This window comes from Microcaecilia unicolor, chromosome 5, assembly GCF_901765095.1.
Source record: "Microcaecilia unicolor chromosome 5, aMicUni1.1, whole genome shotgun sequence".
In the NCBI taxonomy this organism is placed as follows: domain Eukaryota; kingdom Metazoa; phylum Chordata; class Amphibia; order Gymnophiona; family Siphonopidae; genus Microcaecilia; species Microcaecilia unicolor.
In genome coordinates this window covers 325,788,608-325,816,345 of record NC_044035.1, presented here as the reverse complement: position 1 = coordinate 325,816,345, position 27,738 = coordinate 325,788,608, and the positions used below count along the sequence as shown (strand labels likewise).

Below are 27,738 nucleotides of genomic sequence, written 5' to 3'. Positions count from 1 at the left end.
TATATTTGCATGGACTACAGAAAATAGCAAATTTGTCTGGCTGTGAAGACAGAGATTCTGCTGCCACTGTGAACTGTTTAAGGAACAAAACAGAGGATGAACTTCTGAACTCCCCTGTAATTGCGGTACGTGGAAATGTTTGATTTTACAAGTTCATAGTCAGCTGTAGGACAGTACAAAGACCTCCTGGAAGGTCCAGGAGATCTGCTGTACACATGGGGAATAATTTTATAACCAGGCACCATAAAGAATTCCAAATACACGCCACGTAGGCTCCTATGCAGCTTTATACATAAGTACATAAGCACTGCCATACCAGGAAAAGACCAAGGGTCCATCAAGCCCAGCATCCTGTCTCCGACAGTGGCCAATCCAGGCTTCAAGAACCCGGCACCCCCCCCCCCCCCCAAAAAAAAAACTTAATTCTTAATAATGTTCAATGGACTTTTCCCTCAGGAATCTGTCCAAATCCCCTTTAAATTCCCTAAGGCCAGCTGCTATCACTACATTTTCCAGAAACGAGTTCCAGAGTCTAACTACACGCTGAGTAAAGAAAAACTTTCTCCTATTTGTTTTAAATCTACCATATTCTAGCTTCATCTTGTGTCCCCTGGTTTTGTTGTTGTTTGAAAGTGTAAACAAATGCTTCACATCTGTCCACTCTATTCCGCTCATTATCTTGTAGACTTCTATCATATCACCCCTCAGCCGCCTTTTCTCCAAGTTGAAGAGCCCTAACCTTCTCAGCCTTTCCACATAGGGAAGTCGTTCCATCCCTTTTATCATTTTCATCGCCCTTCTCTGCACCTTCTCTAATTCCTTTATATCTTTTTTGAGATGCGGCAACCAGAATTGGACACAATATTCTAGGTGCGGTCGCACCATGGAGCGATACAACGGCATTATAATGTCCTTGTGTTTGTTTTCCATCCCTTTTCTAATAATACTCAACATCTGTGCGCGTTCTTAGCCGCCGCAGCACACTGGGCAGACATTTTTAACGTCTTATCAACGATGACTCCCAGATCCCTTTCTAGGTCAGTAACTCATAACGCGGAACCTTGCATGACATAGCTGTAATTCGGGTTCCTTTTACCCACATGCATCACTTTGCACTTGTCAACGTTGAACTTCATCTGCCACTTGCACACCCAATCTCCCAGTCTCGCGAGGTCCTCCTGCAATCTTTCACACTCTTCCTGCGACTTGACAACCCTGAATAATTGGCATCCAGAAATATCCCCAGTAGCACACAAATGCTCTTCCACAAATTTACAGCTTCACTAAGGCAAGTGTAAATATGGGCTTGTGCTCTACGTGGCCACACTTGTATTTTACAAAGTACATGTGTATATCAAAATTCTGCACCTGCGCCACCCAAACTATGCCTCAGGAAAACCTGGTCCATGCATTTGTGCACCTCTTCTATTTAGCACACTTGAACACCGTGTTCAGCCAAATAATTCCATACTAGTGTAACCCGGGTCTCACCCATGCGCTTGCTCCAGCCCCGGGACACAAAAGAAAACACAAAACTTCACAGTCTCCGCTTACTCTCAGGCCACTCTTACCCTGTACCTCCTCCTACTACTACTGATCATTTCTATAGTGCTACTAGACGTACGCAGCGCTGTACACTTGAACATGAAGAGACAGTCCCTGCTCGACAGAGCTTACAATCTAATTAGGACAGACAAACAGGACAAACAAGAGATAAGGGAATGTTAAGGTGAGGATGATAAAATAAGGGTTCTGAACAAGTGACTAAGGGTTAGGAGTTAAAATCAGGTGGGCTTTTAGCTTTTCAGTCCAGCTTTGCTACATCCCTCCTCATGCTATCCATACCATCAGGGGTGTCTATCCTATTACAGAGTTTGGTATCATCTGCAATGACTGAGGCAAACCTTTGCAGACAGCTGTTCAGCAATATCACTTACAAAAATATAAAAAGAACTGGCCCAAGAACTGAACCTTGTGGCACACCACCGGCGCACCACTAATAACATCCCTTCCCTCAGAGTGAACTGAACCTTGTGGCACACCACTGGTAACATCCCTTCCCTCACAGTGAACTGAACCTTGCAAAGCACCACTGGTAACAACCTTTCCCTCAGAGTGAACTGAACCTTGTGGCATACCACTGGTAACATCCCTTCCCTCACAGTGAACTGAACCTTGCAAAGCACCACTGGTAACAACCATTCCCTCAGAATGAACTGAACCTTGTGGCACACCACTGGTAACATCCCTTCCCTCACAGTGAACTGAACCTTGCAAAGCACCACTGGTAACAACCTTTCCCTCAGAGTGAACTGAACCTTGCTGCACACACCTGGTAACATCCCTTCCTTCGGAGTGAACTGAACCTTGCAGCACCACTACTACTACTACTTAACATTTCTAAAGCGCTACCAGGGTCACGCAGCGCTGTACAATTGAACAAGGAAGGACAGTCCCTGCTCAAAGGAGCTTACAATCTAAAGGACAAAGTATGAAGGTACATTATCAGCACCACTGATAATATACCTTCCCTCAGCATGAAATGAACCATGTGGTGCACCACTAATAACGTCCCTTCCCTCAGAGTGAACTGAACCATGCAGCACACCACTGGTAACATCCCCTCCCTCGGAATGAACCGAGCCATGCGATGCAACACTTGGTAACATCCCTTCCCTCAGAGTGAACTGAACAATGTGGTGCAACACTAATAACATCCCTTCCCTCAGAGTGAACTGAACAATGTGGTGCAACACTAATAACATCCCTTCCCTCAGAGTGAACTGAACAATGTGGTGCAACACTTGGTAACATCCCTTCCCTCAGAGTGAACTGAACAATGTGGTGCAACACTTGGTAACATCCCTTCCCTTAGAGTGAACTGAACAATGTGGTGCAACACTAATAACATCCCTTCCCTCAGAGTGAACTGAACAATGTGGTGCAACACTTGGTAACATCCCTTCCCTCAGAGTGAACTGAACAATGTGGTGCAACACTTGGTAACATCCCTTCCCTTAGAGTGAACTGAACAATGTGGTGCAACACTAATAACATCCCTTCCCTCACAGTGAACTGAACTTTGCAAAGCACCACTGGTAACAACCATTCCCTCAGAATGAACTGAACCTTGTGGCATACCACTGGTAACATCCCTTCCCTCACAGTGAACTGAATCTTGCAAAGCACCACTGGTAACAACCTTTCCCTCAGAGTGAACTGAACCTTGCTGCACACACCTGGTAACATCCCTTCCTTCGGAGTGAACTGAACCTTGCAGCACCACTACTACTACTACTTAACATTTCTAAAGTGCTACCAGGGTCACGCAGCGCTGTACAATTGAACAAGGAAGGACAGTCCCTGCTCAAAGGAGCTTACAATCTAAAGGACAAAGTATGAAGGTACATTATCAGCACCACTGATAATATACCTTCCCTCAGCATGAAATGAACCATGTGGTGCACCACTAATAACGTCCCTTCCCTCAGAGTGAACTGAACCATGCAGCACACCACTGGTAACATCCCCTCCCTCGGAATGAACCGAGCCATGCGATGCAACACTTGGTAACATCCCTTCCCTCAGAGTGAACTGAACAATGTGGTGCAACACTTGGTAACATCCCTTCCCTTAGAGTGAACTGAACAATGTGGTGCAACACTAATAACATCCCTTCCCTCAGAGTGAACTGAACAATGTGGTGCAACACTTGGTAACATCCCTTCCCTCAGAGTGAACTGAACAATGTGGTGCAACACTTGGTAACATCCCTTCCCTTAGAGTGAACTGAACAATGTGGTGCAACACTAATAACATCCCTTCCCTCAGAGTGAACTGAACCTTGCAAAGCACCACTGGTAACATCCCCTCCCTCAGAATGAACCGAGCCATGCGATGCAACACTTGGTAACATCCCTTCCCTCAGAGTGAACTGAACAATGTGGTGCAACACTAATAACATCCCTTCCCTCAGAGTGAACTGAACAATGTGGTGCAACACTTGGTAACATCCCTTCCCTCAGAGTGAACTGAACAATGTGGTGCAACACTTGGTAACATCCCTTCCCTCAGAGTGAACGGAACAATGTGGTGCAACACTAATAACATCCCTTCCCTCAGAGTGAGCTCCGTTTACTGCTACCTTTTGTTGTCTAATACTAGGATATCCAGCACTGGCATCTGGTTATGGTTCAGCACTAAATATCTGGGTATAAAAAAGCTCCGGGGGCTGTCAGCTATATATTGACCTATTTACTTTTTTTTTCTTCAATTAAATGCTCATTCTTTACAAATCAGCTGTATGTTTTGTGCTAAATAGTTTTCTAACAATATTTAAGATGAGAACCCTAATTATAAGACACTGCAGCTCATGAATTCAGTGATCAGCCAGCCAGCATTTTTGTGCATTGTATGAACAGGCTACTAGAACTGAAAGATGTTCTTTGCTTTGGTTTTTGGAGGCTATCTTGATCCAGGAAAATAATCTTATAATTAACAAATTATTTTTCTTTAGAACATCTCAGTAGTACCAGTGATTGTGGATGGAGTTCTTCTTCAAAAGAGCCCTGAAAAGTTCCTGCCAGATGAACTGGACAATCCTGTCCCTTATCTGCTAGGAATTAATAACCATGAATATGGTTGGCTACTTCCATCTGTAAGTTCTTTATTATTCTGTGTACAATTTTAAAATGAGTATTAGAGACAGTACGCTTTTATGAACGCTTTCAACTTGTATTGGGTCTAAATTTAGGACACTTTTATTCTAAATGCTGTTGTAAACTAAAATCATACATGCAGTTTAAAAAAACTTAAATACACCGCAGAAGTAAATTTTTACTATTCCACAGGTTATCAATAGAAATCAAACAAAATAAAACATGGAAAAGAAAATAAGATGATACCTTTTTTATTGGACATACAGTGGTGGAAAAAAGTATTTGATCCCTTGCTGATTTTGTAAGTTTGCCCACTGACAAAGACATGAGCAGCCCATAATTGAAGGGTAGGTTATTGGTAACAGTGAGAGATAGCACATCACAAATTAAATCCGGAAAATCACATTGTGGAAAGTATATGAATTTATTTGCATTCTGCAGAGGGAAATAAGTTTGGTTTTGCCTATGGACACCAAAATCTCAAATCCAGTCCTGAAAACCAGCAAATAACAGGCACATGAATGCTAGGTAGAAAAAGAGGCAGAAATTACTCGCTTAAGGGTCCTTTTACTAAAGCTTAGTGTGTACTATGCTAAGAAGCCTATAGGTATAAAATGGACTTCTTAGCATGTAACAAGCACTGAGCTTTAGTAAAAGGGCCCCATAATTTGATTGCTTCCAGAAAGTTTTGAATTTGTTCTCCATCTCAGTCCCAAGCCTCTAAATGTAAGCAAAGCCTGTTGCAAATTCCTGTATCAACATTACACTCAGCTCAAAGTAAATCTGTATTCCTCAGGTTTAAAACAAGCTTATTTACAACCATCCAAGTATTCACCTGCAGCTCATCAGCCACCTCCACACTTCTCACTGGAAGAAATACTGGGGATGTTATCTGCACACACCAAAACCTCCAACCTTTCTCTTGCAACATTTTCACCAATGGTGAAATATAATCATTAAAAAATTCGGCAGTAAACAGTGACCCTTGTGGCACTCCACAGGCTATGCCTTCCAAGCAGATTTCCATTAGTCAACAGTTCAACACGAACATTTTGTTCTCTTTGACTAGGGAACATTCTCAAGTGCGATAATATGACCCTTTGCATTTCAATAGTCATGGTTAGATGTATGGAAAACAGATGAGATATGTAACAGCATCCATAGCCGAAGAGAGAGATACATTGGATTCAGCCTCTCAAGCTACACAGAGACCTGAAGTCAATGAATATCTCTCTGCTGAAAATGTTTATAAACCCCTCTGTCTCCCCTTCTCCTAGCATGGGCTGGTCTAAAGCTATTTACCACAGCCACAGGACAGCAAAAGATTTGTCCCTACAAGAGGAAAGCGTTTCAGTGCTGAAGATTCGGATTGCTAAACCTTTCCTTCTAGTGTTAATGCCATGGTATCATTATTTAGAAAATGATCTATTTTAATATCAGCATGCTTTGTTATACAGATGGCTCAATTGTCTAGATCTTTGCAAGGAGCACCTGAAGAAAATGTTACCACTGTTTTTCTGGATTTACTGAAATTCATGGTAAGGTGTAATCTAAGAATTTTCTCTATCTTGCTTCACTCGGTGTTCTTCAATTTCTCATAAAGGCATACATAACATGAGCATGGAGAAACATTAAGGGCCCTGTTTACAAAGGCGCACTAACGTTTTTAGCATGTGCTAAAAATTACTGTGTGCTAACCTTGTAGATGCCCATAGTATTCCTATGGGTGTCTACACGGTTAGTGCATGCTAAATTCGCTAGTGCGCCTTTGTAAACAGGGCCCTAAAGTTTTCATTTAAAAGAATCACAATGCCTGAGAGTTAATTTTTAGACATTCATTTCTGATGTTCAGTGGCACCTATCTGGTTAGTAATATGTGTTAACCAAGTCAGGACTTCTGACATGGATATTCAGCAGTACTGCACGGGTTATTCTACCAGATATCTTTATAAACTATCTCAGTACTTTCCAGACAGTGGCAGGGTGCTCAGTCGGTGGAGTGAGAGCAGCCCCTGGAGTTTTTGGGTAGCAGAATATTCAGTATGTTAACCAGATAACTATTTAGATAAAGTTAGGACAGCAAAATAGGCTGCCCTAACATCTGGTTTACAGGCCGACCAAATTTTAGCCTTGTTTTGGGCTCGGCTGAAAATAATACTGTTCTGTTCAGCCCCTATTCCCTCCCTCCTCCCCCCTTGAAAAGAAAGAGATTCCCCCCCCCAGGTCTACCATATTGTTGGTGGTGGAGTGGCTAACTAGGGCAGGAGCGATCCTCAGTCACTCCTGCCCACACCAGCTCTCATGAGACTGCCGCTGGAAGGCCTGGCAGCCATTTTGACCAAGAAGCCAGCATGGGCAGGAGCAACTGAGGATCACCCCTGCCCCGGATAACCACTACACCACTGATAAGGTAGGCATGGAGGGAGGGGCTACATGTGGGTCTGGCAGGGGGCTCTTTCTATTTGGGGAGGACGGAGTGCGGGCTGTTCCTGTTCAGAGGCCAAGCAGGGCTAGTTTTAGGTTTGGGTTTGGGTAAAACTGAGTGGTGAATTTTGGCCACAGATTCAAGTTCGAATCCAAAAAACCTGGTTTCGGTTGGCCTCTAATCTGGATAGCTGATCAAATTACGGGCTTAATGTTACTGCTATGCGGATAGTGCTGGCATTGATTGCCCTAAGTGGATATTCAGTGCTGGTCAGTATTCAGATACTGGTGCTGTATATCCACATTACTCACTCTCTGTGGCTCCATATTGACTGGACAGTATGCTCTGTACTTTTATTATGAGCTAAGATGTATAAATTCAGAAAAATTCAACAGACCCAGAAAAGATTTTAAATCAGGGAAAATCCTAAGTGGATCTGGAACCACCATCTTGAAAAATGGCCATGTCTGGCCCCCTGCGATGCATCCTATGATGCACAGGATGGGGGTCAGTCTGCCATATAAGGGAATTTTTCAAGATGGCAGAGTCAGATGCAGGAGCATGTGGGTATCACTCCTGCCTCTTTTGAGGTATGGGTCTGGAGGGCTTGGGAGGGGGCTTGAGGAAGGGTTGGGGGGAGGATGTTACTAGACACCAGGGATGTCTTTTTTTAAATCAGGGCTAGGGGTTCAGTTCAAGTCAGGGGGCGCTAGGGAGGGGGGCCACTAGACCACCAGAGATATTTAACATTGAGGAGTAGGGAGGGACAGAGCCGTTACACCACCGGAGATTTTTGGTTATGTTGCAGGGGGATAGGAGGGTGGTGGGTATGTGGAATGCCCTCCTGAGGGATCTGGTGGAGATGAAAACAATAATGGAATTCAAACATGCGTGGGATAAACACAAAGGAATCCGGTTTAGAAGGAATGGTTCCGTGGAATCTTAGCGGAGATTGGGTGGTGACAACGGTAATTGGGAAACAAAACGGGAGCTGGGCAGACTTCTACGGTCTGCGCCCTGATCGTGACTGAATAGATAGGGATGAGCTGGAGTGTAAATTTTAAGGGGCTTCGACGTTAGCTTCAGAACTTAGTATAAAAACAGTGCTGGGCAGACTTCTACAGTCTGTGCCCTGAGAAAGGCAAGGACAAATCAAACTTAGGTATACATATAAAGTATCACATACCATGTAAAATGAGTTTATCTTGTTGGGCAGGCTGGATGGACTGTGAAGGTCTTTATCTGCCGTCATTTACTATCTTACTATGTTAGGTTGGATCAGTTCAGGAGTGGAAGGAGGGAGCACTAGACTATCAGGGAATAATGCAAAAAGCTACTAGGGGCAGGGAGTTGGGCTTGGGGGCTCCCTCTAATCCTAATATGCCACTTCAGATCTGACAGTAGATTTCTTGCACTGTTGATATCAGTAAACGGGCTATTAGCTTCTCTGCACTGCTGTGGATTAGCTAATATCCTGTTTACCGTACATTTTAATATGTTATGCACCGAGGTCTTCTGTATGAGTTAACCTCATTGCTGAACTCCATAGAACACTCGTTAACCTCTCACTGCAGCCAATGATAGTTTTCTGCATCGGCCCCTCAGGGAGGGAATAATCAAGCAGACACTGTTCAGCAGGGTAGGTCAGATTACAGTTTAATTGTGATGCAATTTATGTATCAGAATTAAACCCACTAACACTCTTTGAGGTGGTAAATTGTCAAAATGATCTCCTTACACTTTTACCATGAAATTTTGATCTCAAACTATTACTGAAAGCATGATACTTTCAGTGGGAGCAGCCAGTTCTGACCAAAAATGATCAGTTAAGAACTAAATGTTATATTTATATCAGATTCCTAATCCTGAAACCTACAACCTGGTGATTGAGGAGTATCTTGGAGATACAGAGGACCCGATCCAACGGAGAGATCGGGTGCTTGAGTTGTTTGGGGATTGGTTCTTTGTTATCCCAGCTGTTCAAACAGCGAGATATCACAGAGGTGAGTCTCCAGATTATGTAAGGGAAAAATGATGACTGTCAGGTCTGTTGGGAGAGGGGTAATGAGAGTGTAGATGATGACAGTCTGAAATCTTAGATTTGAGATCAGGTCTATATATTGTGTGTATTATAGCATTCATTCATTGAATATATTTATTTCTCTCTTTATGTCTGCTCTTGTCCAACAAATGAGCAAAATCAGACTATACGGAAGATAAATGACAATTTATTAAAAAGTGAATTGGAATAAATTAACTTTTAGTTTACATTCAAAGGAATGAAAATTGGGGGGGGGGGGGGGGGGGCTGATGTACTAAAATGTGATTTTCTTTTCTCAAAGGGTGAAGCACCATGAAAAATGCTAAAATTTTAACTCTCATGAATTGTCCTCTTTTACAAAGTAATTTGCGAAATGTGGCCATTCTCTGCAGTATATTTGTGTATGTGGAGCCCTATTTTAGAAAGGACATAGAGAGGGGAATTCAGATGTCCAGGTCAGGACATGGAGAATTCCCACAGTATTTTACAAGAGGTTTGGCCAGACATAGAGGTCGGCTGAAATGCGGGGAACCAGGAGAAAGGAAGAAGCTTTATGGATCGTCCTGGAAAGAGAAGACGGAACCTGTATCCACACGGGGGGTTATCTACAGACCTCCTGTGCAAATAGAGAATTTAGACAAGGATCTAATAGAAGATATTCAAAAGATTGGTATGAAAGGGGAGGTGCTACTGTTGGGAGATTTCAATTTGTCTGATGTGGATTGGAACGTCCCATCTGCGGAATCGGAAAGAAGTAGGGAGATTGTGGATGCCTGTCAAAGTGCCTTGCTCAGACAAATGGTGATGGAACCCACGAGGGAAGGGTTGATGCTGGATCTAGTGCTCACTAATGGGGGTAGTGTTTCCGATATCCGGGTGGGTGCCCACCTATGTAATAGTGATCATCACACGGTATGGTTTGAAATAAGGGCAAAGGCAGAGTGTGGACGCACAAAACTCAAAGTACTGGATTTCAGACGTACTGATTTTGATAAAATGGGGGAATACCTGAAGAAGGAGCTGTTGGCGTGGGAAGGTGCAGAAGATGTGGAAAAACAGTGGTCCAAGCTAAAGGCTGCTCTAAATATGGTGACTGATCTTTTTGAGAGGAAAGTAAACAGAAACAAGAGAAGCAGGAAGCCTATATGGTTCTTCAAACAAGTAGCTCAAAAAATAAGAGCAAAAGAGGCTTTGTTCATGAAATACAAAAGAACACAATGAGAGAATCACGGAGCAGATTATCAGATTAAACTCAAAAAAGCGAAGAGGGAAATATGGTTAGTGAAAGCACGAGCAGAAGAAAAAAATCGCTAAAAATGTAAAGAGAGGTGACAACCTTTTTTAGAAATATTGGAGAAAGGAGAAGAGATAGGAATGGAATTGCGAGACTGAAAGATAATGAGAATGGCTATGTGGAGAGTGATGAAGATAAAGTGAATGTACTAAACAATTATTTCTCTTCGGTGTTCACGGAGGAAAATCCTGGAGAAGGACCACGGTCGGCTGCCAAGGAAACGTCTGGGAATGGAGTGGATACTGTGCCATTTATGGAAGAAAGAGTTTATAAACAGCTTGACAACCCCTCCGAAGGGACACCACCTTGTAGTGGTGGAGGGGCTTCCGTGTTTCAATGACTCAGAGGGCTATGCTGAAGGGCTACCCATATCAGACAGGCCTCTGAGGAGAAACCAGACAAAGAGTGTCCCAAACTGGGAGAGTGGTGAGATCGTGACCTGGAGTTCGTATGCCCAACGGCCCAGCTGCCCTCTGAGGTTCTGTCTTCTTTATGTAAATTTCCTCTCTGCAATTGCATTTTCCTTAACTGAGAGGAAGGGAACAACCAGCGGTCAGCCGCTGACGGCCAGCATTTTGTCCCCTGAGCAGCAAGAGCGGGACCGCTGCGCATCGAACTGCCCACAGATGAAAGGGTTGGCGAGTCCTTTGATTAGCGCCGGTGAAGGAGCGTCGATGCTCTTGGACCTGGAAAAACAACTCCAATCGCTCCCGAATTTTTCAACCACAATGTCCAAAGGAGTAGAGGAGTGAGTTAGAGGCATATGCTGAAACGGAGGACGTTTACAGCAGAACCCGAATCAGCGGAACCACTCCTAAACACCTCAAGAGAAATCATCTTGGAGTTTTTGGCTTCCGTGGAGGTTACATTGAACACCATCTGGAAGGCGCTTTGGGACCTAACGGCGGTAATAAATAAGTTTGTTTCAGATATGATCTTATTGGAGAGTTGCATGGACAATCTGACTGAACCCTCTGAGAGTGAAAAATTGATATGACAGATGAAGTTCTGTACAAGCAAGAAGCGGTTATGATCTTGAAAATGATAATGGACCAGAAACTTTGAATAATAAGGTGGATGTTTTTGTGGATGATTAATGTTGAGATTATTGTTTTTCCCAGAGTTCCAGGTATGACTCCTAAAGTTTTCCTCTGAAATATTTCCTTAATTATTACTTCGAAAGGAGCGAAGCCTGTGAAAACTGGGATTGCTTTAATCAGTGGGATTTGAATTAGAGACTTGAGCATATGTATCGTTAAATAATTTCTGGTTTTTAAAAGAGAAAGAATGTAATCAGATGTATTATTTCTAACTAAAACCTGGACAATAAGTATGTTCTTAATGAATTGAATTGACTATATGCCGTATTTGGTCTTGAGGAAGCCAAACAGATGATCAATGTGGAATAATGTATTAGATGAGTAATATCTAGGGATAATCAGGTTAATACCATGTTTTCTTTTTTCTGTTTACTGTTTAATTGATCTACTTGTCTTATTTCATTCTCCCTATTTTTCTTCACTTTGTGGTCTAAGAAAGAGAAAGATTGTATATAATCCATATATCTAGTTGGGATTGTTTTCTTCTTATATTGTATTAATGTGCAATCATCTCTGTATTACCGTTTGCAAGTGACCCTTGTAAAATGAAAAATTATAAATAAATTATTTAAATAAACAGCTTGATAATCTGAAGGTGGACAAAGCTATGGGGCTGGATAGGATACATTCCAGGATACTGAGGGAGCTCAGGAAGGTCCTGACGGGACCTCTTAAAGATTTATTTAATAGATCTTTAGAAACGGGAGAGGTTCTGCGGGATTGGAGACAAGCGGATGTGGTCCCTCTTCACAAAAGTGGAGCCAGGGAAGAAGTGGGAAACTACAGACCGGTAAGCCTCACGTCAGTGGTAGGAAAAATAATGGAGTCACTGCTGAAAGAAAGGATAGTTAACTTTCTAGAAGCTGACGGGTTACAGGCCCTGAGGCAACATGGCTTTACCAAAGGAAAATCGTGCCAAACGAATCTTATTGACTTCTTTGACTGGGTGACCAAAGAACTGGATGAAGGACGTGCGCTAGATGTAATCTACTTGGACTTCAGCAAAGCCTTTGATATGGTCCCCCACAGAAGACTCGTGAATAAGCTTAAAGGGTTGAACTTAGGACCGAAAGTGGTGAACTGGATAAGAAACTGGTTGACCGACAGGTGGCAGAGGGTGGTGGTAAATGGAATCCGCTCGGAGGAAAGGAAGGTGAGCAGTGGAGTTCCTCAGGGGTTGGTGCTAAGAACCAGAACATCACATAGACAGAATGTGACCCCATGGTTCAATGACAAACTAAAAAAACTCAAAACACAAACCAGAAAACTCGAACGAGCATGGAAAAAAAAAAAAGATGAGCACACACTTAATGCATGGAAACAAACACAAAGAAAATACAAATATGCAATTAGACAATCCAAAAGATCCTACTATAAAACCAAAATAGGTCCAGACTACAAAGACCTGAAGAAATTATACCAACTCGTAAACACGCTCATAGATACCACCCCTATCACTACAATCAACATAGATATCCCATCTGCAGATGATCTTGCCAACTACTTCAAGGAAAAAATAATTAAACTACGCAGTACAATTCCTCAACAGAACACCGATATTGAACAATTCTTCAACCTACTGGACTCAAACTACGAAGAATACCCCTCAGACCACACCTGGTCAAAATTTGCTCTTCTCTCCACCGAATCAGTTACCCAAGCGATTCACAAATTCTCCACTACTCATTGTAAACTGGACACCTGCCCCAGTTATATACTTAAATCAGCACCCAATCGCTTCATTGACGACCTTACATCCTATCTAAACTGTATGCTCCAACAAGGTCTCTTCCCCAAGGAACATGGCAACATACTACTCACCCCACTACCGAAAGACACAAAGAAAAAAACGAATGACCTTACAAATTATCGCCCAGTTGCATCCATCCCACTAATAGTCAAATTGATGGAGAGTATGGTGACAAAACAGCTCATGGAATACCTGGACAAGTTCTCACTATTGCATGAATCACAATCAGGATTCCGTCCTTCCCATAGCACAGAAACTGTACTAGTCACTCTCCTGGCCAAATTCAAGCATGAAATTGCCACAGGTAAAAGCATACTCCTCCTCCAATTTGACATGTCGAGTGCATTCGACATGGTAAACCACAACATACTATTACGCCTCCTAGACCATTTCGGGATTGGAGGAAATACACTTAATTGGTTCAAGGGATTCCTAAACACCAGAACATACCAAGTTAAATCAAAAACAAACATATTATCACCGTGGAAAGCAGACTGTGGAGTAGCTCAAGGATCTCCACTTTCACCAATACTATTCAATATAATGATAACCCCCTTGGCCAAATCCCTATCCAACCAAAATCTTCACCCGTTCATATATGCAGATGACGTCACAATCTACATCCCTTTCAAACACGATCTAACAGAAATCATCAATGAAATCAAGTACGGTTTGGACATCATGGACTCATGGGCAAACTCATTCCAATTGAAATTAAACACTGAAAAAATACACTGCCTCATCCTCTCATCCCAACATAATAATTATAAACCCACAACCTTAAACACCCCAGATCACACCCTCTCTATCTCAGACAGCCTCAAAATACTAGGCGTTACAACTGACCGCAATCTCACTCTTGAGAGCCAAGTAAACTCCACTATAAAGAAAATGTTTCATTCAATGTGGAAGCTTAAACGTATAAAACCTTTCTTCCCAAGGGAAACTTTCCGCAACCTGATACAATCAATGGTAATGAGCCACGCAGATTACTGCAATGGAATATATGCGGGATGTAAAGAACAACTCATAAAGAAACTCCAGACAGCCCAAAACACGGCAGCCAGGTTGATATTCGGTAAATCACGTTTCGAAAGTGCCAAACCCCTTTGAGAAAAACTGCACTGGCTCCCAATCAAGGAATGCATCACATTCAAAATCTGCACCTTGGTCCACAAGATTATCTATGGTGAAGTCCCAGGATATATGGTCGACTTGATTGACCTCCCAACCAGAAATAGAACTAGAGCATCACATACCTACCTAAATCTTCACTACCTGAGTTGCAAAGGTCTCAAATACAAATCAACCTATGAATCCAACTTCTCCTACATAGGCACACAATTGTGGAATACACTGCCAAAGACTGTGAAATCAATCTACGACCATCTAAACTTCAGGAGATCATTAAAGACCTACCTATTCAGAAAAGCATTCCCCACCGACCTAATCTAGATGCCTCCAATCTGCAACATGGCAAACCATAAACTGTACTTGACACTATATATTACTTCCTATCTTCTATCCCTAGGAACCTGAATATACTAACTTAACCCGACCCTAACATCAAATTGTTTCTGTTTCCATACCGGTCTAGGTGATCGCCTTACGTTAAGATGTAAGTTACATTGAGCCTGCAAATAGATGGGAAAATGTGGGATACAAATGTAACAAATAAACAAATAAATAAATAAATAAATATATTTGTGGGAAATATTGCTAAAGGGTGGGAAGGAAAGGTGTGCCTTTTTGTGGATGACACAAAAATAGCCAATAGAGTGGATACCCTGGAGGCAGTAGAAATGATGTGACGGGATCTCTGAACCTTAGAAGAATGGTCGAGGGTCTGGCAGTTAAAATTTCTCACTTGATAGACTTAAGGAAATATAGAAACCTGATTACCTTTATCCAACAAATTACCGTATTTTTCAGACTATAAGACGCACCGGACCATAAGACGCACCTAGGTTTTAGAGGAGGGAAATAGGAAAAAAATTTTTTTTCCTTTTTCCCTCCTCTAAAACCTAGGTGGTCCGGTGCATCTTGTCCGAGTTCGGGATCGCCCTCCCCTACTCACGTCACGCGATGTTCACTGGTGGTCTAGTGACGTTGGGGCAGGAAAGAGCCCCCTCTTTCCTGCCCAGCGCGCTGCTCTCCGTCCTCCTGTATGCTACCTGACGGTCTCGGCGAGATTCAAAATGGCCGCCAAGAATTGCAGTCTCAGCGGCCATTTTGAATCTCGCTGAGACCTTCAGGCAGCATACAGGAGGACGGAGAGGAGCGCGCTGGGCAGGAAAGAGGGGGCTCTTTCTTGCCCTGACGTCACTAGACCACCAGGGAACATCGCGTGATGTAAGTAGGGGAGGGCGATCCCGAACTCGAAACTCGCTACCTTCGGACTATAAGACGCACCCCCCATTTTCCTCCCAAATTTGGGGGGGAAAAAGTGCGTCTTATAGTCCGAAAAATACGGTATAGTGAGTCTTTATTTACATATATGTGATAGTGCTCAGTACTGGGTGCATATCGTTGAGCTAATGAATAACTCATATAATAGCACCTATGTCCACCATCATAGCACTATGTATCCCTACCTCCCTACCAATTGTTCTTTAGTTTTTTAGTGGCTCCTTAACCTCCTCATTCTATTGCAGCCTTTATCTCCATGTATATCTCCCTTCAGGGACTTTTATGCTAAACTGTAATTCTCTCAGTTTCTTAATATTATCAGAAAGTCCACTTATCTTGCAGGGGTCTGTTGTCTCGGATGATCTCCCTATAGTGCCAATAGATGGGCTATGACTCAAGTCTTAAAATCTTTTGTTCTTTTTTCGTTTGCTTGTTATGTGCTACCCATTTCCATCTATGCATAATTCGTGCTACACAACGTGCTCTCTATCCCGGTGTTTTCTGTATCTGATGGGGAGGACCCTAGGGGTTGTTCCTTGTTGCCAATCTCTTTTCAGAGGGGTACCCCAGGGAGATAATTTATGGGGGTTAAGGGGAATTGGGTGCTTTGCAGGATACAAGGTGGGGAAGTTTGAATGCTTGCAAGGTGTGGGAATCTGATGCTGTAGGGCATAGGAGCCATCTTTTCAAAATTATTGGGGGTGCTAAGCCCAATGGAAATAACCCCTCCCTGGACACATACTAGGAATTTTCTCAATATTGGGGGCACAGCACCCACAGAGTCGGCTCCAATGCTGCAGAGGGATGATGAGGGGGCTGAACTTTACATCACACACTTATTCATGCTTAGCGGTAGGTATAAATGCCAACATTTAGTCTTCTGGGGTCAATACAAAAGTCACCCTCAATGAAACAAATCATTCCTTAAACCACCCAAGTACACCAAAACACCTCTCACACGACCTTACCTAACACCTTCTACCTAAATTCCTCTTTCACCTCAGCTTATGATCGACTGTTTTCTTAAAACATGTAATGACGTTCTCATTTCCATACTCTGTAAGCCACATTGAGCCTGCAAAAAGGTGGGAAAATGTGGGGTACAAATACAATAAATAAATAAATAAATATGGATTCCCCTTGTGAAATGGGGAATCCACATCAATATATTAGGCCCACACAATCAACCTTCTCTTCCTGCCCCTACCATGCTTCCTAGCAATTTGGGTATGTGATGAGCATCACCATGTGTAAATAGCCCCCTTTGTAAAATGGTTTTTATGTTTGTATGACAATCTACCCATGTAAAAGCTATGTACTCATAAGGATGCTTCTAAAATAAGGATCATAGTCTTTGACATGTATTAGATTCATAAATAATGAGATGATATGATGCAAAATCATGCAAAGAAGCTCATAACTATACTCCTACACTGTATTTGTTCACACCGGAGCCTGTAATCAGCTCTCCGAAATTATGTAAGCCACTTTGAGCCTACCAATAGGTGGGAAAATGTGAGATACACATGTAATAAATAAATAAATAAATAAATAAATAAATAAATAAATAAATAATCGTGTGGAATCCCTTAGGAAAAGGAAGAGTTAGTGGTTATGGAGGATGGGCAGACTGGATAGGACGGAGGATGGGCACAACTGGATGAGCCATTTGGGCTTTATCTGCCATCATGTTTCTATTCATTTTGAATTATGTGAAAATGGGCACATGAAAGACTGTACAGGCCCATTTTCTTAAAAAAAAAAAAAAAAAAGAATAATAATCACACCTTAATTAGATTTGCTTATTTTGCCAACTGCCCCACAGTTCAATTTCACACAATTGCTTGCTAGAATGCTAATTTGCATCCGTATCAATTTTCCTGTGAAGAAGCAGATAACCTGAGAGCTGTCCTAAGGGTTAGGACATTGGCCCCTTAATTATTATTATTATTTAGATTTAGCTCACATCTTTTACATTCAGGTACAGTAGGCATTTCACTCTTCTAATGTTAATCTGTTCATGAGCCCTTGAGCCGAGGCCGAGGAAGGATCTTAGCCAAGGCCTAGGGTAGACCAAACAGGCGCTAAGCACAACCCTAGCCACCAAGCCCTGCACACACAGGACAAGCAACTAACACCAGCAGAAAACGGGAGATAGACCACTCAGGCGGGCTGAAAGGGAGCCCACTCGTACAGAGTCCAAGCGTGTGGGCCTCACAGCCAAACAGGAACCGAGTCATACAATGGGAAGGGAGAAAGAATAACGAGGGGTCCTTGGCCCAAGGGACTGGAGCACAAGCAACGCACACAGTGCAAGCTAGAGACACCAGGGAAGGGCGACAGACAGAAGCTACTATAGGAATAAACAAGACTGTGCCACACGGCAGTCAAGGCTAATGGAAGCCACTCAAAGGAATACTCTAGGCTGTACCTTACAGCATTCAAAGGTAAGGGGAAGCCACCTATAGGAATACACTAAGATGTGCCACACAGTGCACAAGGGTAAAGGGAATCCACACACAACAATGCACAAGGCTGGCCCCACAACACACAAGGGTAAAAGGAAGCAAACAGAGGAAGTTGCCTTAACATACATAGATCAGATAAGGAGCAATGCTCACCATAATCAGGAGACAGACTCAGCAAACAAAGGGAAAAAACAGGCTAAAAGGAAGGCTGCTTCTGAGACACCACACAGCAGAAAGCAGGGCAAACATGGCAGACAAAGGTAAGGCAAACAAAGGAAAACTTACACAAATGAACAGGAGCAATACAAGGACAGGAAGGCTGCCAACAGAGGCAGGACTACAGAAGGCAAATACTAAACTCTGCGCATAAAGGGTTACACTAAGGAAAGGGAAGCTAAAACAAACAAACTGGAACGATACAAGGGACAAGCTTACCACAGACAACTACATCAGAAAGCAGGGAACAGACACAAGTGCAGGGGAGTGAAACAATGAAGCTCATGCTGGGAACACCCAGCAAACACAGAACCTACAAGCTACGAGGAGAGTAGGCAAAGTCCAACAAACACACAGACTGAGAGAAAGGGAACAGGCTTCAGAAGACAGGAATCAAATGCTAAAGCATGACCTGCAGGGCCGCCGAGTGGGTGGGGCAGGGGGGGGCAAAATTCCCCGTGCCCGGGACTCCAAGGAGGACCCGGTGCCGGGGTCGCCGCAGTCCCCAGTCTCCACCTACTTACCCTCAGCTCCTTTCTGTCTGCCATCCGACCACCTAAATTTAAAAAAAAAATCTTGAAATTGGCAGCGCAGTGTCTTCTACAGTGGGGGAAATAAGTATTTGATCCCTTGCTGATTTTGTAAGTGTGCCCACTGACAAAGACATGAGCAGCCCATAATTGAAGGGTAGGTTATTGGTAACAGTGAGAGATAGCACATCACAAATTAAATCCGGAAAATCATATTGTGGAAAGTATATGAATTTATTTGCATTCTGCAGAGGGAAATAAGTATTTAATCCCTCTGGCAAACAAGACCTAATACTTGGTGGCAAAACCCTTGTTGGCAAGCACAGCGGTCAGACGTCTTCTGTAGTTGATGATGAGGTTTGCACACATGTCAGGAGGAATTTTGGTCCACTCCTCTTTGCAGATCATCTCTAAATCATTAAGAGTTCTGGGCTGTCGCTTGGCAACTCGCAGCTTCAGCTCCCTCCATAAGTTTTCAATGGGATTAAGGTCTGGTGACTGGCTAGGCCACTCCATGACCCTAATGTGCTTCTTCCTGAGCCACTCCTTTGTTGCCTTGGCTGTATGTTTTGGGTCATTGTCGTGCTGGAAGACCCAGCCACGACCCATTTTTAAGGCCCTGGCGGAGGGAAGGAGGTTGTCACTCAGAATTGTACGGTACATGGCCCCATCCATTCTCCCATTGATGCGGTGAAGTAGTCCTGTGCCCTTAGCAGAGAAACACCCCCAAAACATAACATTTCCACCTTCATGCTTGACAGTGGGGACGGTGTTCTTTGGGTCATAGGCAGCATTTCTCTTCCTCCAAACACGGCGAGTTGAGTTCATGCCAAAGAGCTCAATTTTTGTCTCATCTGACCACAGCACCTTCTCCCAATCACTCTCGGCATCATCCAGGTGTTCACTGGCAAACTTCAGACGGGCCGTCACATGTGCCTTCCGGAGCAGGGGGACCTTGCGGGCACTGCAGGATTGCAATCCGTTATGTCGTAATGTGTTACCAATGGTTTTCGTGGTGACAGTGGTCCCAGCTGCCTTGAGATCATTGACAAGTTCCCCCCTTGTAGTTGTAGGCTGATTTCTAACCTTCCTCATGATCAAGGATACCCCACGAGGTGAGATTTTGCGTGGAGCCCCAGATCTTTGTCGATTGACAGTCATTTTGTACTTCTTCCATTTTCTTACTATGGCACCAACAGTTGTCTCCTTCTCGCCCAGCGTCTTACTGATGGTTTTGTAGCCCATTCCAGCCTTGTGCAGGTGTATGATCTTGTCCCTGACATCCTTAGACAGCTCCTTGCTCTTGGCCATTTTGTAGAGGTTAGAGTCTGACTGATTCACTGAGTCTGTGGACAGGTGTCTTTCATACAGGTGACCATTGCCGACAGCTGTCTGTCATGCAGGTAACGAGTTGATTTGGAGCATCTACCTGGTCTGTAGGGGCCAGATCTCTTACTGGTTGGTGGGGGATCAAATACTTATTTCCCTCTGCAGAATGCAAATAAATTCATATACTTTCCACAATGTGATTTTCCGGATTTAATTTGTGATGTGCTATCTCTCACTGTTACCAATAACCTACCCTTCAATTATGGGCTGCTCATGTCTTTGTCAGTGGGCACACTTACAAAATCAGCAAGGGATCAAATACTTATTTCCCCCACTGTATGTGAAAGCGGCAGATCACCTCGGGCGGGCCTTCCCTCACTGTGTCCCTCGCGGAAATAGGAAGTTACCATCAGAGGAGGGCGGGACACAGTGAGGGAAGGCCTGCCCGAGGCAATCTGCCGCTTTCACACAGAAGACGCTGCATTGCTGATTTTGAGATTTTTTTTTTTTAAATGAAGGTGGTCGGATGGCAGACAGAAGGGAGCTGAGGGTAGGTAGGAGGAGACTGGGGACTGCGGTGCCGGCGGCCTGGGAGCTGGCGAGGGAGACAACAGCAGAAGCGTTGGGGGGCAGGCAGGGGCAATCTTTGGGGGGGGGGTGGCTGGGGGTGCCCTTGCCCCAGGCCCAGCTCAATCTCTCAGCAGCCCTGATGACTTGTAAGGAGAGGTAAGCTTAAATAGATCAGGCTTCTGACATCTGCTGCTTCTGGCATCAGCTCAACCCCTGACAGGCCAATCAGAAGTGAGTCCCAAACATTCCCCTGCCTGTCTAGCAGAATCATAACATTTTAGAAGCATTATACTCTTAAATTATGTTGAGATAATAAAAATATCTCCATCTGAAAGAATCCAGTTTTTTCACGAAGCAATATGGATACTTGTACTCTGTAACCTTTTTAAAAATGCATACCCTACCGATCCAACTTAAATGCCTAATCTCTGCAACACAACCAAACTAAAGCACGTAATGGACATAACACAACTCTTCCGTTCTCGATTCCCTAATGTGGCTGTGCCACATGAACTTGATCTTACCACAACATCACCCTGTATTTGTTCACACCGGAGCCTGCAAAGGCCTCTCTGGTACTATGAAACAAAAAAGTGAGGAAAACGAATGAGGATGCCAAAAAATGCTTTATTATATAAGAAAAACGACCCAACACATTGAGCCTACAAATAGGTGGGAAAATGTGGGATACAAATGTAAGAAATAAATAAATAAACAATATATATACATTTATACAGCCACTACTGAAGTGTGTCTTGTTCTGTTCTAGGTCACTCCTTGTTTCCACACCTGCATTTTGACCCTAGTAAAGTACAATCAGAGAGAACACATTTCCTTTTCTCTCACATGATATCCAGCAATCCGCTTCCTCTCCCTCTCCCACTGCCTCTACTCTAATCCTTTATTGACCCATGTCCCCATGGATCCCCCCAACACCATGTTCTGAAACACTTTAATTAATGGACTGTGCTATGCAGCTGTGCAGTGTCCCTTATCAGAGAGGAAAAATTGCAATAAAATAAACTAATGGAGAAAACTCCCACCCTTTCCCACCATCCCCCAAATATTCCATAAATATTCCTCCATCTTTTTTCATGATGTTATTTAATTCTATACCATTAACTCTGGTGCTCTAGAAACCTAGAGTGGAGAGGGAGAGGAAGGATTTATTTAATTTATCTATGTATTTGCTGCCTTTTTGAAGAAATTCATCTAAGGTAGTGTAGAGCAAGAATAAGAAGTAAAAATATTCAAATAACAGTATGCATTATGCATATGTCCACACAATATACATTAGACCGCAAAGGGTATAAGTGGAAGTGGAACATATAGACAGATAGAATAACAAGCAGTAGATAGAAAATAAGGGTGACTAACAAGTACAAATTACATGTAGAATCAGAAAAGGTGCATGAAAATGATCTCAGGTAGAGTAAGGGTGGATAAGCAAATCCTGTATGTGCAGTCGGTGTTAGCTCTTGTGTGTGTGTGTGACTAGCTAGTTAGTCACTTCTGGAGTCTTTCATGAGATACTTTGACAAACGCCTTTTGAAAATCCAGGTACACAATTTTGACTGGCTCACCAGTATCCACATCCTTCAAAGAAATGTAATAGATGGGTGAGGCAAGATTTCCCTTCACTAAATCAATGTTGGCATGTCTAATTAATCCATGCTTTTGAATATGCTCTGTAATTTTGTCCTTGGCAGGACTTTAGCAGCCTCGCAGATGTGACGAGCGAGATTCTGTTCTTCAAGTACTCTAGCCCATTACCTTTAAGGGCCTTGAAGAGTTTTAAATTTAGCCTGTGCTGAGAAGATGGATGGAGGAGGGGAGTGGGGAGGAAGGTGAGATGGATTTTATATTGTGAAAGATAGAGAGGTTTTGTTTAGAATTGTGTGGGCCTGCTCAATGTTGGTTATAAAGAAAGTAATTAAAAAAAAAATCTCATTCAACACCTTCAATATCAGCTGCTGACCAATTCCCATGTAATACCTCCGCCAGAATTTCTGTCTGTAGGCATTTTTAAAAAATCATATTAAAAATGGTAATACCTGTTTATTTAAAAAGTGGTCTGCCTAGGTGAACTGCCATCCTCATAATCTGGATTAAATGTGATTGCGCCAGACATTTCTGTTCTTATCCAGTAACTGTCTCGCTTTTTCTATATTCTGCTAGACTCTGGCCTTCCAGTCTACCTCTATGAATTTCAGCATCGACTAAGCACATATGGTGATTCAAGACCAGATTATGTAAAAGCGGATCATGCAGATGAAATTGGCTTTGTGTTTGGGAGTTGTTTCCTGGATACTAATGCATCTTTGCTAAGTAAGTAATTAAAATAGTACATATTCTCACCTACACCCCCCCTTGTTTTGGGGGTAGATAGGCTTTCCTATAATGTTTTTTATTCCTGAATATTCAGCACTGAATATCTGGGTACAAAGTGCCCATCGGCACTTATCTGGATGCTAGATAACTACCTAGATAAAGTTAAGACAGACATTTTGCTGTCCTAACTTTATCTGGATAGATGCTTGGTTAGTGAACTGAATATTGCAGCTAACCAGTAACTTATGGCTCTGCCTTAGCTCCACCCAGAACTATCCGGATAGCATCAGGGCAGCTCAAGGTAATTTTCAGGCGCATTATCCAGTTAATGATGTTGAAAATTAATGGCTAGCCCTGGTGAGTGGCATTTACCCAGGTAGGAGCCACTCCTACCCAGATAGGTGTGCTGAATGTCGACCTCACTGTCTGGTATGTGCACTAACAATAGTAAATTGACTGCCTGTCTAACAGCAACTCAAGAATGGGCAAAACTACTACTAACTACTACTAATCATTTCTGTAGTGCTACTAGATGTACACAGCGCTGTACACATACTATATAGGTACTTTCTCTGTCCCTAAGTACATAAGTAATTATTATTATTATTTATTGCATTTGTACCCCACATTATCCCACCTTTTTGCAGGCTCAATGTGGCTTACAGGGTGTTAATTTGGTATGATCGTTACATAGTGTTAGATACAGTCAGTAATAAATTGGAAGTAAAAGAGGAATTAATTAGAAGATAATGGGTAAGGTCGTGTCGAAGTGTTTATAGCGTTTGGGTGATGTATGGAGTAGTATGATTCATCAAGGATTGTTTTTGTAGGCTATGTTGAAGAGAAATGTCTTCAAAGATTTGTAGTTTGATTCATCAAGGATTATTTTTGTAGGCTTTGTTGAAGAGAAATGTCTTCAAAGTTTTGCGAAAGTTGGTTAAGTTGTCCGTGGTTTTCAGGGTCTTGGGTAGTGCGTTCCATAGTTGTGTGCTTTTGTACGTAAAGGTAGTCGCGTATGCCTGTTTGTATTTGGTTCCTTTACAGCTGGGGAAGTTCAAGTTGAGGAACTTACGGGCTGATCTTCTGGCATTTCTGGGTGGTAAGTCTATTAGGTTCAGCATGTAGATTGGGGCCTCTGCGTGAATGATTTTGTAAACGGTCGTGCAGATCTTGAACTCAATTCGTTCCTTGAGCGGGAGCCAGTGTAGTTTCTCTCTTAGGTGTTTTGCATTTTCGTATTTGGGTTTTCCAAAAATAAGACGGGCTGCGGTGTTCTGGGCTGTTTGGAGTTTTTGAATGGTCTGTTCCTTACATCCTACATAGAGAGCATTGCAGTAGTCCAGGTGACTTATCACTAGTGATTGTACCAGGGTGCGGAAGACGTATCTAGGGAAAAAAGGTTTTATTCTTTTGAGTTTCCACATTGAGTAGAACATTTTTTTCGTTGTGTTCTTCACATGGGTATCGAGTGTGAAATGCCATACTGGGAAAAGACCAAAGGTCCATCGAGCCCAGCATCCTGTCCCCAACAGCGGCCAATCCAGGTCAAGGGCACCTGGCAAGCTACCCAAACGTACAAACATTTTATACAAGTTATTTCCGAAATTGTGGATTTTTCCCAAGTCCATTTAGTAGCAGTCTATGGACTTGTCCTTTAGGAAACCGTCCAACCCCTTTTTAAACTCTGCCAAGATAACCGCCTTCACTACGTTCTCCGGCAACGAATTCCAGAGTTTAATTATGCGTTGGGTGAAGAAAAGTTTTCTCTGATTTGTTTTAAATTTACTACACTGTAGGTTCATCGCATGCCCCCTAGTCCTAGTATTTTTGGAAAGCGTGAACAGACTCTTAACATCCACCTGTTCCACTCCACTCATTATTTTATATACCTCTATCATGTCTCCCCTCAGCCGTCTCTTCTCCAAGCTGAAAAGCCCTAGCCTCCTTAGTCTTTCTTCATAGTGAAGTTGTCCCATCCCCGCTATCATTTTTGTCGCCCTTCACTGCACCTTTTCCAGTTCTACTATATCATTCTTGAGATGCGGCGACCAGAACTGAACACAATACTCAAGGTGCGGACACACCATGGAGCGATATAACGGCATTGTAACATCCTCACATCTGTTCTCCATACCTTTCCTAATAATACCCTAGGGGGCTCACAATTTAAGTTTTTTGTACCTGGGGCAACAACAAACTCTGCTTGATCTTTGTGAGTTTTTAACACAAGTGGACAGGTACCTGATATCAAAATTTTTGCAGGAAAGGTATGATGCAATTGTGCTGCAGCATTCAGAATTAATTGGAGCTGGTGCAAACTCTTTATGGTTTGACCAATATACAAGGCATTACAGTAGTCTACCATTGATGTTAGACTCTTCTCAATGTATTGCGAGAGATTTTGTAGTTGCCACAAGTAATAGCAGTAGTTTTTAAAGACTGCCTAAATTTTCAGGATCAAAATAAGGGGGTCTTTTACTAAAGATTAGCTCAAGTTATTTATTTATTACATTTATACCCCGCACTTTCCGACAAAAGCAAGTACAATGCGGCTTACATAATACACAGAATTACAATTGTTAGAGTCAGGAGAAAATTACAACTGTAATGTAACATAGTAGTAGAAGGCTTTGAGAATGTGTGAGAAGTTATCTGCAGCAAGGCCCATAGAAATAAAATCCTTTTGGAATCCTTCCAGGTACTTGTGACCTGGATTGGCCACTGTTGGAAAGACGATATTGGACTTCATGGACCATGGTCTGTCCCAGTATGGCAATGCTTATGTACTTATTTCCAAGTTGCACTCATTGTTCTGTGTATTATGCTGACAGTTGGTCATCTTAGTACTGTTTTGTTGTTTAAACAATGTAAACTGTTGCAGTACATTTGTTGCACACTGCTTTGGATGAATCTGTTCATAAAAGTGATTTTAATAAACCCTAATAAATAAATATGTTGTTAATTATAGTAATGTATATCTATTTAGCATTCATATTTTCTCCTTCAGGTAATGCTACAGAGAAGGAGAAATGTTTCAGCAGAAAAATGATGAAATATTGGGCTAATTTTGCTCGAACTGGGTAAGAATTGTGGTACCGTTGATAACAATTTTGTTAAGTCACTGGTTTGTAACCTTCAGATCTAACACGGTGTAGAAGACTGAAACTGACAGACTTTATTCATTCTGGCTGTCGGTATGTTTGTTTTCTCAGAAATCCTAACAGTGATGAGTTGGTGACATGGCCAATCTATGACCAAGCAGAACAATATCTGGAGTTAGACTTACAGCAGAAGACAGGAACAAAACTGAAAGATGACCGAGTGACATTCTGGACCGAGATCCTGCCTGAAAAACTCCAGCAGAAAACCAATGAAAAGAAGTAGAAGGCTTAAGATAACTTGCGCTTTATGTAAATGTAAAGCTTTTAATCATGTTAATGAACTTGTAAAATGATTGAATTTCGTGTTCAGCTACATTAACTCCATATTATATGTGACGAAATGCCTAGCCACCCACCTGGGGTTACCCCAAAGCCACTTACAGAGTCTATCCCCAGCAAAGCTCAGGTCTGCCTGCACCTGCTGCTTGTGCTCTACACTAGCACCCTCCTCCCACCAACTAGATCACAACCGCCTCCGGGCGAGTCTCTCACACTCAAATATATCCCCAGTGATTTCTAGGTTACTGGGGCCACACTCCCAGTGGTCCCACGGTTTCCAGAAAGCACTCACAGACCCAACACACAAATCACCAAGATTCTTTATCAGTCCAGACAGACAGAACGAAAAAGTAATTGTGCTTATTCTCAAAACTTGGAACAGTGGACAAAAATGTGCATTTGGCAAACAATAAAAGGTAACTGAAATATGGATCAATTATAGCACTAACTAAACATCTATATACTGTCTAAACAGTACCTGGGAAGATCAGGACATATAATTCACCAAGCCTCAAGAAAGAGATCTGTTTCTCTTTCTTCCTGGCTAAGACTGAAGCAAAAGCCAGTCACAGTTTTGCGAGGACGTCCTCAACAAAACTTGGGCGTCCCTTTCGATTATGCCCCTCCACATAACCTTGCCTGTGTTGGAAAGGGAAGGTCTAATCATCTCGGTGTAGCATTGCCACTGGCCAACCCGATTACAGAGAAGCAGCCATGGTTCTGTGAATGCAAGATACAGTTGTCTTGGGTGGGAGGACGTACCTTTGCTAGACATGATGTCATTGAGACTGCTGCAGCTGGACAGTTCAAATGATGCCAATATCATGTAGTCATTGTACAGAGCCTTTCCTAGGGCCAGGGATTTGGATTAGACAGTTGACTTTGCCTTTCTGGAGAGGGAGAGGACCTCTATGTAGTACATGGTACTGCTCCTGGCATTCTATATTTGGGACTTGTGATTCCCTACTGACAAGCACAGCAGAGATTCTATCAGGCTTATTTTTGAAAGGGATCGCCGGCGATCTTCCGACACAAATCGGGAGATCACCGGCAATCTCTCATTCCCGGCCAAATCGGTATTATCAAAAGCCGATTTTGGCCGGCCCCAATTGCTTTTTCATTGCGGCGCCAGCCAACCTTCAAGGTGGTGTGTTGGTAAGGTAGCGAAGGCGGGAAG

The 27,738-nt window shown here is 42.8% G+C and overlaps 1 protein-coding gene across 1 annotated transcript in view; it reads left to right on the top strand.

The window, feature by feature from the left end:
• LOC115470861 (fatty acyl-CoA hydrolase precursor, medium chain-like) overlaps positions 1-26,595 on the top strand; it is a 68,929-nt gene extending 42,334 nt beyond the window's left edge. Inside the window, exons 8-14 of the mRNA XM_030204449.1 lie at positions 21-125; positions 4,517-4,657; positions 6,116-6,196; positions 8,939-9,086; positions 22,969-23,118; positions 26,129-26,201; positions 26,334-26,595. Of these exons, the coding sequence (XP_030060309.1) occupies positions 21-125; positions 4,517-4,657; positions 6,116-6,196; positions 8,939-9,086; positions 22,969-23,118; positions 26,129-26,201; positions 26,334-26,505 (870 nt within the window). The 3' untranslated portion in view covers positions 26,506-26,595. The remainder of the gene's footprint in view (positions 1-20; positions 126-4,516; positions 4,658-6,115; positions 6,197-8,938; positions 9,087-22,968; positions 23,119-26,128; positions 26,202-26,333) is intronic.
• The last annotated feature ends 1,143 nt before the right edge of the window (positions 26,596-27,738 follow it).